At 36.3% G+C, this 18,214-nt stretch overlaps 1 protein-coding gene across 9 annotated transcripts in view; it reads left to right on the top strand.

The window, feature by feature from the left end:
* The window catches only part of KANSL1L (KAT8 regulatory NSL complex subunit 1 like), a 125,559-nt gene that overhangs the window by 36,579 nt on the left and 70,766 nt on the right, over positions 1-18,214 (top strand). For all 9 annotated transcript variants that reach the window (XM_070771482.1, XM_070771460.1, XM_070771479.1 and 6 more), the window contains one exon: positions 14,494-14,635. In XM_070771482.1, coding sequence (XP_070627583.1) covers positions 14,494-14,635 — 142 coding nt within the window. The remainder of the gene's footprint in view (positions 1-14,493; positions 14,636-18,214) is intronic.

Below are 18,214 nucleotides of genomic sequence, written 5' to 3'. Positions count from 1 at the left end.
CAACTAAACAGTCTTTGGAGGAATGTCTATTTAGGTCTTATGCCTATTTTTTGATTTTTTTTTTTTTGGACATTAAGCTGTATGAGCCATTTGTATAATTTGGAAAATTAACCCCTTGTTGGTAGCATCATTTGCAAACATTTTCTCTCAGTCCGTAGTTTGTCTTTTTGTGTTGTTTATGATTTCCTTTGCTGTGCAAAAGCTTTTAAGTTTAATTAAGTCCCATTTTTTTTTTCTATTTCCATAACTCTAGGAGACAGATTGAAAAAGATACTGTTGTGAATTGTCTCAAAGAGTGTTCTGCTTATATTTTCCTCTAAGAATTTTATAGTATCTAGTCTTACATTTAGGTCTTCAACCCATTTTGAGTTTATTTTTGTATATCATGTTAGAGAATTTTCTTATTTCATTCTTTTACTTGTGGTTGTCCAGTTTTCCCAGCACCATTTATTGAAGGGACTGTCTTTTCTCCATTGTGTATTTTTGCCTCCTTTGTATAGACTGACCATTAGTGCATGGGTTCACTTCTGGGTGTTCTATCCTAGTCCATTGATCTATGTGTCTGTTTTTGTGCCAGAATCACACTGTTTTGATTACTATAGCTTTGTGGTTTAGTCTGAAGTCAGGGAGCCTGATTCCTTCAGCTATATTCTTCTTAAAATCGCCTTGGTTATTTGGGGTCTTTGTGTTTCCATACAAACTTCAAAATGTTTTGTTCTAGTTCTGTGAAATATGCCATTGGTAATTTGCCAGGGATCGCACTGAATCTGTAGATTGCCTTATGGTATGGCCAATTTTAACAATATTGATTCTTCCAATCCAAGAACATAGTGTATCTTTCCATCTGTTTGTGTCATCTTCAGTTTCTTTCACTCAGAGTCTTACAGTGTTCAGAGTATAGGTATTTTACTACTTTAGGTAGGTTTATTCATAAGTATTCTTTTTGATGCAATGGTAAATGGGCTTGTTTCCTTACTTTCTCTTTTAGAATATAGAAATGCAACAGATTACTGTGTATTAATTTTGTATCCTGCAACATTACCAGATTCATTGATGAGCTCTAGTAGTTTCCTGGTAGTGTCTTTGGAATTTTCTATATATAGCATCATGTCATCTGCAAACACTGAGAGCTTTACTTCTTGTTTTCCAGTTTGGATTCCTTTTATTACTTTTTCTTCTCTGATTATTGTGACCAGGACTTCCAAAATTATGTTAAAGTAGTGAGAGTTGGCATTCCTGTCTTATTCCTGATCTTAGAGGAAATGCTTTCAGCTTTTCATCATTGAGTATGACATTAGCTCTGGGCTTATCATATAGGCCGTTATTATATTGAGGTCAGTTCCTTCTAAGCCTAATTACTGAAAAGTTTTTTTATCATAAATGAATTTTGTCACAAACTTCCTTTGCATCTGTTGAAATGATCATATGATTTTTATTCTTCACTTTGTTCGTGCAGTTTTGAACTTTTGTGGATAGTGAAAAATCTTGCATCCCAGGGATAAATCCCACTTGATTAAGGTGTATGATCCTTTTACTGTATTGTTGGATTTGGTTTGCTAGTATTTTTTTTTTTTTTTGAGGATTTTTCATCTATTTTCTTCAGTGAAATTGGCCTATAATTTTCTCCTTTTGTGATATCTTTGTCCAGTTTTAGTATTAAGGCAATAGTGGCCTCAGGGAGTGAATTCAGAAAGTGGCCCTTCGTTTGTGATTTTTTTTTTTTTTAATACTTTGAAAATGTTTGGTAGAATTCACCTGTGAAGCCATCTTGTCCCAAACTTTTGCTTTTGGTAGTTTTAATTACTAATTCAACTTCATCACTGGTAATTGGTCTGTTCATATTTTGTTTTTTCCTGGTTCAGTGTTGGGAGATTGTACCTTTCTAAGAATGTATCCATTTCTTCTAGGTTGTACATTTTATTGGTATATAGTTGTTCATCATAGGCTCTTATGATCCATTCTGCTTCTATGGTATCAGTTATAACTGCTTTTTATTCATGATTGTATTAATTTGGGCCTTCTCCCTTTTTTTTCTTGATGAGTCTGGGTAAAGGTTTATAAATTTTATCTTTTCAAAGAACCAGCTTGTAGTTTCATTGATCTTTTCTATTTTTTCTTTTAGCATCTACTTCATTTGTTTCTGCTCTGATTTTTATGATTTCTTTTCTTCTACTAACCTTGGGTTTTGCTTGGTATTCTTTCTCTGTTTGCTTTAAGTGTAACGTTAGGTTGCTTATTTGAGATTTTTCTTGTTTCCTGAGGTAAGATTGTATTGCTATAAACTACTCTCTTAGAACTGCTTTTGCTACATCCCGTGGTTCTAGATTGTCATATTTTCATTCGTCTCTAAGTATGTTTTAATTTTCCTCTCTGATTTCTTCAGTGACCCACTGATTGTTTAGTGTCATGTGGCTTAGCCTCTGTGTGTTTGTGGCATTTTTTTTTCTTTCTTGTAATTGATTTCCAGCCTCATTGTGTTGTGGTCCAAAAACACATTTGCTGTGATTTCAGTTTTCTTAAATTTACCAAGACTTGCTTAGTGGTCCAGGATGTAGTCTATCTTAGGGAATGTTCTGTGTGCACTTGAATGTGTATACTCCTGCTTTCAGATGGAATGCTCTATAAATAACAGTTAAGTCTGGGTCATTTAAGGACTGTTTTTCCTTGTTGATTTTCTGTGTGGATGATCTGTCCATTGATATAACTGGGTTGTTATTGTAACCCAGCTATTTTTGTTGTTGTTCAGTCACTCAGTTGTGTCTGACTCTTTGCAACCCCATGGGCTGCAGCATGCCAGGCTTCACTGTCTTTCACTTTCTCCCAGAGTTTGCTTAAACCCATGTCCATTGAGTCGATGATGCCATCCAACTATCCCATCCTCTGTCACCCCCTCTCCTCCTGCCCTCAATCTTTCCAAACATCAGTGTCTTTTCCAATGAGTCGCCTCTTTGCATCAGGTGGCCAAAGTGTTGGAGCTTTAGCAGTAGTCCTTCCAATGCATATTCAGGGTTGATTTCCTTAGGATTGACTTGTTTGATCTCCTTGCAATTCAAAGAACTCTCAAGAGTCTTCTCCAACACCACAGTTCAAAAACATCAATTCTTCGATGCTCAGCCTTCTTCATGGTCCAACTCTTAACATCTGTACATGACTACTGAAAAATCTATAGCTTTGATTATTCACACTTTTGTTGGCATGATGTCTCTGCTTTCTAATATGCTGTCTAGGTTTGTCATAGCTTATCTTCCAAGGAACAACCCTCTCTAATTTCATGGCTGCAGTTACCATCCACAGTGATTTTGGAGCCCAAGACAATAAATTCTGTCACTGTTTCCATTTTTTCCCCCGTCTATTTGCCTTTATGCAGTGTATACTTTGGTAACATTATACCATGTCCTGGCTTCCTATACAAAAGAATTGTGCATGCATATAAACGTGTGTGTACACATATGCAAACACACACACAGTGCTTGTTGAACTGATCACATGCGTGACTTCAGACTATTCTTTAGCAAATATGTTTTTATTGGTTTAAAAATCATTAATCTCCTATGTATGAATTTGTATGTCCCTAATTGTTAATGTTTGACATTATGCAAGGATTTTTAAAGCACAGAGAAGACAATTTAACAGACTATTAACTTTAAAAATTCCTTTCATACAAGATTCTCATCCTGTGTCCTATTAGTACAAATTTGTACTTTCTGGGTAGAGCATGGTAACTTGTGGGGTCTTTTTGCTAATAGAGTTGCCTCAAAAATGTAGTTTTTAATTTCGTTTGCCTCCAGTCAGCTGTATGTAAAAATATCAAAACCAAAAATCTCCCTTGCTCATAGTTGCTTAGCCTACAAACTAGTTAATTAGTTATTTTCCCCAGACCATCCACCGCTCCCTCATCTTAATGACTGCTACCTTGTGGCCACCTGAAACAGTACATTTGATTAGGGATTAATCTGACTTTTTGCTCCTAGGGTGGCTCCCATTATGTGGCTAGAACTCTTAAGAGAGATTATTGAAATACATTTTTTTGTTGCTGTTATACATTTTTTGTTGTTGTTAGCAGCAGAGAAGCAACTGGATTTTCTACTCCTTCAAGGTGCCCTGTATTCTTGGATTATTCATTAAGTTAGAAGTAGGCTGTAGTCAGAGAGAGCCTCCCTAAGCAGTTGTATTCTTTTTTTTTCTCTTGCAGCTGAACTAATTCTTGCCTAAATTGATTTGTTTATGAGGATTAAAACACCAAGGAACCATCACTACATTACATCATTATGACTTTTTCTAGCTGCTTTTACTGGAACTATTGTCTTGTTAGGCACTTGGGTCTCTCTTTAAATTATATTTTGCCAAGATAGTGTATATGGTATAGTGAAGTAAAAAAGGATCGTCAACTTTTGTCTCTTTCCTATCTGCTTTCTGTCCCTACCTCTAAGTTAATACACATGCTTTGGGTTTATCTTATAATCACTCTTTTGGTCATAAGAATTTCTGTAGCATTTAGCATAAAGGCTAAGTTGTAAGAAAGAGACTTAAAACTGTAGTGGCTCAAACATAATTTAACTATTTCTTATAGAACAGTTGAAAGGTAGATAGATGATGGATAAACAGCTCTGCTTTCTTGAAATGTCCAAGAACACTCGAAAAAGAAACCTGTGAATCGATTTTAATGTTTTTTTTGGTTAAGATTCTGGTCTTAACCTGCAACTGTAGTTCTGCTTGTTTGTTTTAATACTTACTTATTTTTTACTTGGCTGCACTGGATCTTAGTTGTAGCATGTAGGATCTAGCTTCCTGACCAGGGGAGGAACCTGGGCCCCCTGCATCAGGAGCTTAGAGTCTTAGCCACTGGATCACCAGGGAAGTCCCTGCTTTTTATTTTTTTAAAGGCAGTGAAATTCTGAGTATTTGAAACAAAATAGACATTTTAGAGAGATCACACACAAATGCATATTAAATAAAGTTCTTTGATTTCTAGCTGTAACGGAGTGCCGTTACTGGTACTATTTGTTCTCTTTGACTGTAAATATCTGGGAAATGAGACAGAAATATATGAAAGTCGTTATTTTCAGAAAATTGATATAAAGCAGCAAAGGTCAGAGTCAGTGATTCCTGAGAAAAGAGAAACAGATGAAGTGAGCCCTATAATTGCCCTTGTTTTCTGCCTAGAGGCATTTTTAAATATCTGGTGCAGGGAAAGGAAAGCCAAATAGAGCACAGTGGTCTTGCTTGACTGAAATAAACATTAGAGTTGGAGAGGCTGAGATAGCTGGAATCATTAGATCAGAATATTAAAGAAGATGGATTTAAGTACTCAAAGAGCATCATAAATCTTCATGTAGTCCTCTTGAGACGTTTGTTAAACACTAAGCTGTGCATGTGTAGGTAAAACTCCATAAGGGCACCCATAAAGTTCTTAGGAAATTGTAATCTGAAAATTTTCCAGTGCTTATACAAGGTTGAGAGATGTTTGAGTTCTTTATAAGCAGAGTGGAGAGACTTTGTTGAACATCTGGAGCATTCAGTAGAGGCCCCAGATTGGTGATACCTCAAAGGGTAAGGCTGAGTTTGACCTAGTGACTAATGGCTACTCTATACTTGCTCTAACAAATTTTTGCAGAAAGCTGAAAACAATGAAGTTGAACAATAAATAATAATCCCTTGAAACAATATTTTCTCTTTAAAAGGAAGATCATAAAATCTATACATTCGACAATATTATATTCATACTGCTGCTAAGTCACTTCAGTCGTGTCCAACTCTGTGTGACCACATAGACGGCAGCCCACCAGGCTCCCCCATCCCTGGGATCTTCCAGGCAAGAACACTGGAGTGGGTTGCCATTTCTTTCTCCAATGCATGAAAGTGAAAAGTGAAAGTGAAGTCACTCAGTCGTGTCTGACATTTCGCGACCCCATGGACTGCAGCCTACCAGGCTCCTCCGTCCAAGGGATTTTCCAGGCAAGAGTACTGTAGTGGGGTGCCATTGCCTTCTCCATAGTTTCCATAATAAATGTGTGTGTATTTGCTTCCATACATTCATACACAGACACACACACACACACACAATGAACTACTAGACGTGCAAAGAGGAAGAAAAATCTTCAATAGAAACAGACACAGAAATGACAGATATTAGTTGGCAAAGACTTTAAAATATCTAAAATATGGTTGCTGCTGCTGCTGCTGCTAAGTCGCTTCAGTCGTGTCCGACTCCGTGCGACCCCATAGACGGCAGCCCATCAGGCTCCCCCATCCCTGGGATTCTCCAGGCAAGAACACTGGAGTGGGTTGCCATTTCCTTCTCCAATGCATGAAAGTGAAAAGGGAAACTGAAGTCGCTCAGTTGTGTCCAGCTCTTATTGACCCCATGGACTGCAGCCTAGCAGGCTCCTCCGTCCATGGGATTTTCCAGGCAAGAGTACTGCAGTGGGGTGCCATGCCTTCTCCAAGTGTGCTCCAAGACTTAAAAGGACGTAAAACTGCAGACCTAAGAATTTCAAGTTATAAATACGATTACAAACAAAACCACATTGTGGTGTATTACAGTCAAATCGCCAAGTGCTAGTGATGTAGAGAAAATCTTAAAAGCAGTAAGAGGAGGAAAAAAAACACATAAGGAAGCAAAGGAAAAAAAAATCATTGCCGACTTCTCATCAGAAGATAAGCAAGCTGGAAAGCAATGGAATGATATATTTAAAGGGCTGAAAGGAATAAAAAACTCAACCTAAAATTACTTTTAAAAACAAAGGCAAAATAACATTCCAAATAAGCAAAGTAAGAAAATTTCCTGTCAGTATACCTATATTATAAGAAATCTTAAAATGTTATTTAGGCTGAATGAATATGATACTGAGTGAAAACTCAGTCTACACAAAGGAAAGAAGTGATAGAAAATGGCAAATATATATGTCTAAAATATATCGAAATTAAATTATGCATTTCCAAATATTGCTTGGATCAAAGAAATCACAAGAGAATATATAAAATGTTTTAAACAGAATGATAATGAAAATACAGTATGTCACATTTTGTAAGATACAGCTATTAGATTACAAAAGAAATGCAAGAATTTAAAGTTACAGATTCTTAGACAAGAATTTAAAGTTACAGATTCTTACATTAGAGAAGAAGGAAAGTGTAAAGTTTAAGACATAAGCCTCCCTTTTGAGCAGACGCATTTGACAAAATTCAAACCTACTCATGATAAAAACTCACAGCAGACCCAGAATAGACAGAAACTTCTTCAGTCTGAAAAAGGACATTTATAAAACATCTGTAGCTAACATTACATTTAGTGATAAAAGACTGAATGCTTTCTGTATAAGATTAGGAAGAAGGTAAGAATGTCCACTTACACAGCTTATAATTAACATTATACAGGAGTTCATAACCAGTGCAGTAAGATAAAAATAATAAAAGGAATCCGATTAAAAATAAAACTATCTGCAGTTGACATAGTAATACATAGAAAATCCTAAGGACTTTATGAGGAAGGTACTAAAACTCCTCTAAGTGAATTTGACAGCATCAAAGGATATCGGGTCACCATATAAAAGTCAACTATATTTTTATATTCTGACATCAAACAATTTATGAATGCTACATACTGGCATCCATAAGCATGAACAATGGTGACTGCAGCCATGAAGTTAAAAGACGCTTGATCTTTGGAAGAAAAGCTATGACCAACCTAGACAGCATATTAAAAAGCAGAGACGTTACTTTGCCAACAAAGGTCCATCTAGTCAAGGCTATGGTTTTTTCCAGTAGTCATGTTTGGATGTGAGAGTTGGACTATAAAGAAAGCTGAGCACCAAAGAATTGATGCTTCTGAACTGTAGTGTTGGAGATGACTCTTGAGAGTCCTTTGGACTGCAAGGAGATCATACCAGTCAATCCTCAGGGAAATTAGTCCTGAATATTCATTGGAAGGACTGATGCTGAAGCTGAAACTCCAATAGTTTGGCCACCTAATGCAAAGAACTGACTCACTGGAAAAGAACCCGATTCTGGGAAAGATTGAAGGCAGGAGGAGAAGGCGATGACAGAGGATGAGATGGTTGGATGGCATCACCAACTCGATGGACATGAGTTTGAGCAAGCTCCAGGAGTTTGGTGATGGACAGGGAAGCCTGGTGTGCTACAGTCCATGGGGTTGCAAAGAGTCGGACACGACTGAGCAACTGAACTGATAAACATGAAATACATAGAGATAAAATTTCAAAACTGCATGCAACATAGCTGAGAGAAATGACCAGTATCTGAATAAACAGAAATAATACCTTATACATGATTAGAAGATTCAGTGTTGTTAAGATGTTAATTCTCTACCAATAGATCTATGGATGCAATGTAGTCCTATTCAAAATGCTGGTCATTTATTTAAAGAGACTGTCAAGCTGATTCTCAAGCTTAGAATTGTCAAAACAATATTGGGAAAGAGCAAAGTTGGAGAATTTACTGGATTTTAAGAATTACACTAAACTACAATGATAGTGTGATACTGGGTCATGGTGTTGACACAGGTAGGTAGGTAGGTAGGTAGATGATGGAAAGATATCCTTAGGGTTCTCTGTGTGTATGTAAGTATATATACAACATATAGTATTCATATGGGTAGTCTTTTATCTATTCCAGGATAGTTTTTTTTTTTCTGTTAAAGGATTATAGAATCTTTTCAACAAATGATTCAGGAACTAGATATCCTATGGAAAATAATGAATCTGGACCATACCTCATACAATACACAGAGCTTGACTTGAATTGGATTATAGATCTAGAAGTTAAAGCTGTAAGATATTTTAGAAACATGAGTAAATCATTATGACTTTGTGTTAAGCAAATATTTCTTAGGACATAAAAAAGAACTTTCCATAAAGGAACATTTGAAAAATTAGGCTGCATCAAAATTGAAATCTTTTGCTGCTCAAAAGACACCTTTAGGAAAATGAAAGGCAAGCTACAGATTGGGAGCTGTAAGCATTTACAGTGTGTATGGCCTTATATACTTATATACAGTTTATAGTCTTATATGAGTTAGATAGCTAATTAAATATGAGCAAAAGAGCTAAAAAGACATTTCATTAAGGGAAGTCATATGAAAACATGTTCTACATCAGGGATTGGAAGACTATATAGCCCATGCACCTAATCTAGCCTATTGTCTATTTTTGGAGACGAAGTTTTATTGATACATGGTTACACCCTTTTGTTTATGGCAGCTTTCATGCTATGACAGCAGAGTTGAGCAGTTACTAAACAGACCATGTGGCCCATAAAACAAATATTTCATGTCTCCCTCTTTACAGAAAGGGTGCTATCCCTTCATCTAAAGGAATGAAATTCCAGGAAAGGCTAAGTTCTTCCTAGGTGTGCAGAAAGCAGAGAAGTTTGGCCTAATTTTATGTATATTTTTTTCCCAGGATAAATCTTATTATTCTTGGAATTGTAATTATTTTATAGTTGGATCTTTTTTTTTTTTAAATCATAGTTTACTCGTTTTTATTACTAAGCTAACAGACTCTATTAAAGGCAAGATTAATTTATGCAAGTTTTTCTTTAAGTCTTGGTAACTCAAAGTGTAATATGAGAAAGCTCTGTCTTATTCTGAGGAACAAACTGTATTTCAGGGTTAAAATAGTGATGTAAAAAGAGAAAAAAAATAACAGCAAAAGAGTGATATAGATTCCTGATGTTAAGCAGAAGTTAGTGCCAGTAGGTATTGTACTCAAAATGACTTGGGTTAATCAGCTTATACTTACTTCCATCAGTAACTTAAATGGTGACTGCAAATAAGCAAAGATGAGGATTGAAGGCTTATACTGCCTTTCTGAGGACTGACTGCCCAGTCTCACTGCCCAGGTCCACTCATGGGTGTATTTGCCCTGATCGTCACTAGAAGTAGGAGCTCCTATTTCCAGTGAAGATGAAGGCATGTGGTGGTTTGTGATCAGTTCAACCTACTCCAGAGAGATGTAGGAAGTCAAATTCTTAGTGGTCTGACAGGCCAAGCTTAATGCTAACTGAGGAGTCTAGACACTGGGTATGCTTCACATTCTTTTAAATTTCTTATTGCTTCAGCTTTGTTCTTATTTGTTACACTGTAAGTTACATAAGCTGTTGTATGTGTGCTCAGTCGAGTGCGAGTCTTTGTGACCCCATGGACTGTAGCCCACCAGGCTCTTCTGTCCAAGGAATTTTCCAGGCAAGAATACTAGAGTGGCTTGCCATTTCCTGTTCCAGGGGACCTTCCCAACTCAGGGATCGAACCTACGTCTCTTGCATTGCCAAGTGGATTCTTTACCACTCTGCCACCTGGGAAGCCCATATGAGCCATTACATCATTGATAATATAAATTGTTTACAAAAACATGTTTTGTCTTTGAGGTACAACAGGTGTTAATCTCCTTTGAATGAAATAGCCATATACTTATCTGTAACATATTTACAATATAATTATTTTTTAGACCTATTTTCAAGCAGGAATCCCTTGCTCAAAGAAAGAATCCCCTAGAAGAAGTGGGGTAGCCCTCATAGTCAACATAAAAGTCTGAAAAGCAGTAGTTGGGTGCCGTCTCAAAAATGACAGAATGATCTTGGTTCATTTCCAAGGCAAACCATTCAACATCACAGTAATCCAACACTATGCCCCAACCACTAATGCCAAAGAAGCTGAAGTAGAGTGGTTTTATGAAGACCTACAAGACCTCCTAGAACTAACTAACTCCAAAAAAAGATGTCCTTTTCATTGGAGGGGATTGGAATGCAAAAGTAGGAAGTCAAGTAGGCAAGTTTGGCCTTGTAGTCCAAAATGAAGCAGGGCAAAGTTTAACAGAATTTTGCCAAGAGAACACACTGGTCATAGCAGACACCCTCTTCCAACAACACAAGAGATGACTCTACTCATGGACATTACCAGATGGTCAATATCAAATCAGATTGATTATATTCTTTGCAGCTGAAGATGGAGGTCAGCAAAAATAAGACCTGGAGCTGACTGTGACTCAGATCATGAGTTCCTTATTGCAAAATTCAGGCTTTTTAAATTGAAAAAAAGTAGGGAAAGCCACTTGGCCATTCTGGTGTCACCTAAATCAAATCCCCTATGATTATCTAATGGAGGTGATGAATAGATTCAAGGGAAAGGATCTGGTAGACAAAGTGCCTGAAGAATTATGGATGGAGATTTGCAACATTGTATAGGAAGCGGTGACCAAAACCATCCCAAAGAAAAAGAAATGCAAGAAGTCAAAGTGGTTGCCTGAGGAGGTTTTACAAATAGCTGAGAAAAGAAGAGAAACCAAAGGGAAAGATAAACCTAACTAAATGCAGAGTTCCAGAGAATAGCAGGGAGAGATAAGAAAGCATTCTTAGGTGAACAGTGCAAGACAGCAGAAAATGATAGAATAAAGACTAGCGATCTCGTCAAGAAAATTGGAGAGATCAAGGTAACGTATCATGCGAGGATGGCCATGATAAAGGACAGAAATAGTATGGACCTAACAGAAGCAGAAGAGCTTCCCTGCTAGCTCAGGCAGTAAAGAATCTGCCTGCAGTGCAGGAGACCTGGGTTCGATCCCTGGGTCAGGAAGATCCTCTACAGAAGGTAATGGCAACCCACTTCAGTATTCTTGCCTGGAGAATCCCATGGACAGAGGAGCCTGGCAGGCTACAGTCCATGGGGTCACAAGGGTCGGATTCAACTTAGCAACCAAACCACCACCACCATGGGCTAACATCAACTCTATAAATTTTTATTTGTCTCTATTTTTCCATGAGCTAATAATCCGTTTGATTACCAGAGTTGTATTTTATAGGAAAATTTTCTGACTGGAGTAAAATTTAATGAAAGAATGCTTAAGATCATCTTTGATTTCTCCATGCTTCATCATACTTCTTCAAGATCTATCCACTTTAAATCAATCTTGAATCCATCCTCTAGTCTTCATTTCTTCTTTATCTCTCACCTCATTTCCAGTCCAGGCCATTTTCATATTTTATCCTGTGTTTTGGTCAGAATAAGCCCTGGAGTAACAAATTAACCTTCTAATCTCAGTAATTTAGCACAGCAGAAGTTTACAGTGGCTTACATGAAGTCCAGTGTGGTGTGAGCTATGACCCTCTTCCACCTTGTAGCTGTAATATCTGCACTGTATAGCTTTAGGTGAGCAGGTGGACTGGGAATAACTGTATCAGTTTTGTTCACAGTCTGTTGGTCAGAACTAGTGACATGGCTCCAACCTAAGTGCAGTCAACCTCTTCCACCTTGTAGCTGTAATATCTGCACTATATAGCTTTAGGTGAGCAGGTGGACTGGGAATAACTGTATCAGTTTTGTTCACAGTCTGTTGGTCAGAACTAGTGACATGGCTCCAACCTAAGTGCAGTCAAGGCTGGGATATGTAGGACAGTACATGAAATATTTAGAGATCACATTATCTGTACCTCATTTAGATTATTATAAATGGTTTTATAAATGGTGTCCTAATTGGTTTCCTTATTTATTCTCATATCCCAGTACATTATCTACCTAGCAGCTTGAGTGCTCAGAAAAAAAATTGTATTACTATCTTGTGAATAACTTCCTTTTAGCATAAAATCCAGCACTTTACCCTCACTTGTGCGACTACTGCATGATACGGTCCTTGCCTTCTTCACTTCTTTCATGAACGGCAGTTAGTATTATTACACTATTCATAGATAATATTTATTTTGGAAAGGTATTTTTAGTTTGCCTATAGTTATGAAAATGTTATTTAAAAGTTTTGCAGAATCACAGTAGTAACTATAAATGGATAATACCAAAAGAAGTCCTAATTTATATGTCAGTCTCTGCAGTCAGTCACATTGTATACATAATTAGAATCTGGGGGAAAAAAAGCATTTTGAGAACACTGGTATAATAAATAAATTCTATGTAGTAGAGTTATAATAATTCTGTTTCTCTGACAAGAAATGATCTCTTAAATGTTTTCCCTGGCTAAAGTTTATATGAAAGATATTTCTTTATGGTTATATGTATAAAATTAATAAAGTTTAATCTTTAGAGAAGTTTTAGGTTTATAGCAAAATTGAGTTGAAAATACAGAGTTCCCATATATCCCCTGTCCCTACACAGATATGGCTTCCCTTACTGTCAACGTACTGCATAAAGGTAGTGTTTGTATAACAATCTATGAACTTACATTAACACATCTTTATCACTTAAAGTCCATAGTTTACAATAGGGTTCACTTTCAGTGTCATGCCTTCAATGGGTTTTGACAATAAATGCAATTTTTAGACATGTTTTTCATGAAGTTTGTGATTTGCCATTAAGTAGTTATTGCCCTGGAGAAGGCAATGGCACCCCACTCCAGTATTCTTGCCTGGAAAATCCCATGGACAGAGGAGCTGGTGGGCTGCAGTCCATGGGGTCGCACAGAGTCGGACACGACTGAGCGACTTCACTTTCAGGTTTCTCTTTCATGCACTGGAGAAGGAAATGGCAACCCAGTCCAGTGTTCTTGCCTGGAGAATCCCAGGGATGGGGGAGCCTGGTGGGCTGCCGTCTGTGGCGTCGTACAGAGTCCAACACGACTGAGGGACTTAGCAGCAGCAGCAGCAGCAGTTATTGCCCTTCAGTTGTAGTTTCAATTTCTTCTGTTATACTGTCTTCAGTTTCTTCCCTGGCAAGATGAAGCTCCTAATTGATTATCCAAAATACGCACAAACCCTGTCTCTCCTCCCCGCTGTGAACTGATTGTTTTCTAGTTGGAATGGTTGAAATATTTTCATAAACTAATTAATATGTAATCTCACAAACTGTGGATTAGAGCAATGCTTTTGCCAAAAGATAAAGGAGATAAAATTCAAATCTCATTTTCAAATATTCATGAAAGAAAGACTTGATATAAATTTTTTGTCATTTCTGAACTGTGAATCCTAGGAATGAAGTTTTTAACCAACTATCTTAATTAACATCTCAAGATTTATATATTTGTGTGTAGCAGTGTTCCTGTTTTTGATAATTTTTGGCATTTAAAATATTGATTCCTATTTTAGCAAATGAAAATTACATATAGTAAAATTGAGTACTGTGAGGTTTGTTACATGGATTTAGATCTAGTACAGTTCAAATGACTTGTCCTATACTTGATACCTGCTTACATATAAAAGGCTCATGTAACAGTTTTTGCATGGTGTTAGTACTGACATTTTTGTTTCTTTTCCTTTGCTGATCTACTTCTGTTTCAGCCCTTGACCATTAATAAAATATTAGATAACAAGGAGATTATCCTACCAGGTACACAGTATTGAATGAAAACAGGTGTTTGTGGGATAGAAAGATAAGGAAATAAAATATTTGAAAAATTGATGTACCATTCTTTAAGGTAATTAGATGCTTTGTAAAGAAATTTGGGATTGTATGACAAGAGTCAAGGAAGTTATTAAGCAATCTGTGTGAAAACCTAACTGTCTTTGTGCTTTAATTATCTGTGTTTGTCTTGTTCACAGTAACTGTAGTACTGAATGGAAGTGGCTTGTAGACAGAGCAAGAGTTGGCAGCCGATGGACATGGCTTCAAGCCCAGATTTCAGAGCTGGAATACAAAATCCAGCAACTAACAGATGTTCACAGGCAGATTCGTGCCTCCAAGGTATTGTGTGTTCTTCTGTTTTTAAAAAAAATACTGGTTTTAGTTTTTTCTCATCTCTCCACATAAAATAATTGTTACTAGGCTTTCTAAAAATGTAATGTTGTAAGATTTGATATATTCTATAAGTTGAAATTATTTTTAAAATTTATCACAATCATTTTATCATATCAAGCAGTTAAAGAATTTCTTTACTGGATTCCAGTTAATGCAAATGATACACATTTTTTATAAGCCTGACTTTGTTGGCATTTATTTTAACTTGTGTGAAATTCTGAGTGTATCTTATTGAAATCTCTTTAGAGTTTTTTGTTTCAAGAAAAATTACAAACACATAAAAAAGTTCTAGAAAGCAATATAATGAATACCTGTGTGCTGCTGCTGCTGCTAAGTCGCTTCGGGGTGTAGTTTTTAGAATAATAAAGCATTACTTTACAGTTGGACTATTTATATAGTCCTTCCTGATCCAATTCCCTTTCCCCATGCTACTGATTCCAACATATTCTTTAAAATTTGCATTTTATATTGGTGTGTAGTTGATTAACAATGTTGTGTAGTTTCAGCTGTACAACAAAGTATATCAGTTATACATACATATATATCTGTTTTTTCAGATCCTTTTTCCTTATAGCTTATTACAAAATATTCCATATAGTTCCCTGTGCTATACATATGTCCTTGTTGATTAACTATTTTATGTATAGTAGTGTGTATATGTTAATCCCAAACTGAATTATCCCTCCCCCTTTCCCCTTTGGTAGCCATAAGTTTATCTACGTCTGTGGGTCTATTTCTGTTTTGTATATGAGTTTATTTGTATTATTTTAATGAATAACAATGAAATAACACACTTTGCAGCAACAAGAATAGACATAGAGATTATCATATGAAGTGAAGTAAGCCAGACAGAGAAAGACAAATACTTGATTATATCACTTGTATGTGGAATCTAAAAACAAAAAAATTTCTACCTTTGTTTTTGTGAGAAACCATATTCTACATAGTGAAACTGGACATAATGGAGATAATATTGTAAGGTTGATGCTGGCTGGTCTGAAACAAAAAAAAGCTGAGAAGGGAAGGAAATTGAGTCCTCAAACCATGTAGTTAGTCTAACCCCACCTAGGGTCTGCATGTCAATAACAATTATTAAGTTTTAAATTCTATCATGAGTTTATATTCTGGTAGGAGAGATACAGCATGTAAAATATAGTTGATTTTAATATAATACAATATGTGGAATGATATGTGGTTTTAATAAGATATAGGTGTGGCATAGAGAGAGTGCTTAACTCTGTCTTTAGGTGTTTGCAGATCAGAGAAAACATCAGTAAACAGGTGATGCTTTAGTATGACTTTGGAAGATAAATAGTAATTTGCTTAATGAACCTATGGAACTGAAAAAGGAATTCATTAAAGAACTGAAGGCATTAAAAAACTGAGAATAGAACTGCCATATGACCCAGCAGTCCCACTGCTGGGCATACACCCTGAGGAAACCAGAATTGAGAGAGACATGTGTACCCCAGTGTTCATCGCAGCACTGTTTACAATAGCAAGGACATGGAAACAACCTAAATTAGTCCATCGGCAGATGAACGGATAAGAGGGTTGTGGTACATATACAATGGAATATTACTCAGCTATTAAAAAGAACACATTTGAATCAGGTCTAATGAGGTGGATGAAACTGGAGCCTATTATACAAAGTGAAGTAAGTCAGAAAGAAAAACACCAATACAGTATATTAACACATATATATGAAATTTAGAAAGATGGTAACAATGACCCTATATGCAAGACAGCAAAAGAGACACAGATATAAAGAACAGACTTTTGGACTCTGTGAGAGAAGGCGAGGGTAGGATGATTTGAGAGAATAGCATTGAAACATATATATTACCATATGTGAAATAGATGACCAGTCCAAGTTCGATGCATAAAGTAGGGCACTCAAAGCCAGTGCACTGGGACAACCCAGAAGGATGGGATGGGCAGGAAGGTGGGAGGGGTTCAGGACGGGGGGACACATGTACGCCCATGGCTGATTCATGTCAATGTATGGCAAAAATCACCACGGTATTGTAAAGTAATTAGATTCAAATTAAAATAAATATAAAAAAAAAGAATTGAAGGCATATAACAACATGATCTGTTTTAGGAATGACAAATTAGTATTGTATTCAAAAAAAGAGGAAGTATGAGTTGTTCAGGGATGGGAGAAGAAGCTAGGCAAGTCATGAATATTGTTTAATACTTTGTAAAATTTGGTGGTGATGTTTGTAGGAAGGTGGACAGAAGCATAGACCTAAAGGCTTACCCGTTCTGTCTGTTGAATTTGACGCAGCTGTGTTCAGGAATAATTTCTTGATGCAAGTCCTATTCGGTTTGTTTCTCATTTTTAACCATCTTCAGCTGGGCCTTAATTGTGGCTATCTCCCAATGCTCTCAAGATCACCAAAAAAGTTCTCTTCGTTGATCATTTTCTTTGAAAGATGTCAAGTGTTTTTTATAGCCAGTAGAGTTCTAAGAACAAATCCAGTTTAAAGCAATTTGGAAATTTCCAAGAAAATTATTCCTGGTTGAATTGATAACTAAGTTTTATATCTGAATCTAGACAGTCTGGTTCATTTCGCTTTGACTTGAGAAAGGGTATTTTAATATTCTGTGTTCTAACTAAGCAATGCTTTATACTTGTTGTTGAAACACTTTTTGAATTTTGGTTATGTATTTATATAATATCTATTTGTAGTCAGTTATTTTAAGGTGATAAATCTTTCCAGCAATAATATGGCTTTTATATGGCTTTAAATTTTTTCTTGGTTTAAGCTAGGTGTATGTCTGGCCCTTTGTTCCCATAAGAGTCAGATTATTTTATGGAAAATGTCATTATAATTATGCTATCAAAATACATATTTCTTTACTTTGATAGTTTTGTCTTACCTTTCTTAGAAATTAATCAAGATATTTAATTGCTTATCTATGTGCAGGTTAGTTGATTTATTAACTATTATATTGAATAGGCAAAACAACTTTTTGCTCTTATATCTTCTTGAATTATTATAGTTCAGAAACTGAAAAGAATGGTTTAATGCATTGTAAGTGAGGCAGAACTTTTTATTTATTGTATATTGAAAGGGGAAAAAACTCTTCTCAGAGATAAGGAGAAGGGAAAGAAACTGAGATGCTCTTTTATAAATAGCATTTTTAGTTTTTAAATTAATTTATTTTAATTGGAGGATAATTACTGTACAATATTGTGATGGTTTTTGCCATCTACATCAACATGAATTGGCCATGGGCATAGATATGTCCCCCCATCCTGAACCCCCCTCCCACCTCCCTACCCACCCTGTCCCTCTGGGTTATCCCAGATCACTGGCTTTGGGTGCCCTGCTTCTTGCATGGAACTTGCGCTCCTCATCTACTCTACATATGGTAATGTACTTGTTTTAATGCTATTCTCTCAAATCATCCCACTCTTGCCTCCTCCCACGGAGTCCAAAAGTCTGTTGTTTACATCTGTGTCTCCTTTGCTGCCCTACATGTGGGATCGTCATTACCGTCTTTCTAAATTCCATA

Source organism: Bos indicus, chromosome 2 (assembly GCF_029378745.1).
Source record: "Bos indicus isolate NIAB-ARS_2022 breed Sahiwal x Tharparkar chromosome 2, NIAB-ARS_B.indTharparkar_mat_pri_1.0, whole genome shotgun sequence".
In the NCBI taxonomy this organism is placed as follows: Eukaryota; Metazoa; Chordata; class Mammalia; order Artiodactyla; family Bovidae; genus Bos; species Bos indicus.
Note: the sequence above shows the minus strand (reverse complement) of the source record. Positions and strands in the feature narration are given on the sequence as shown.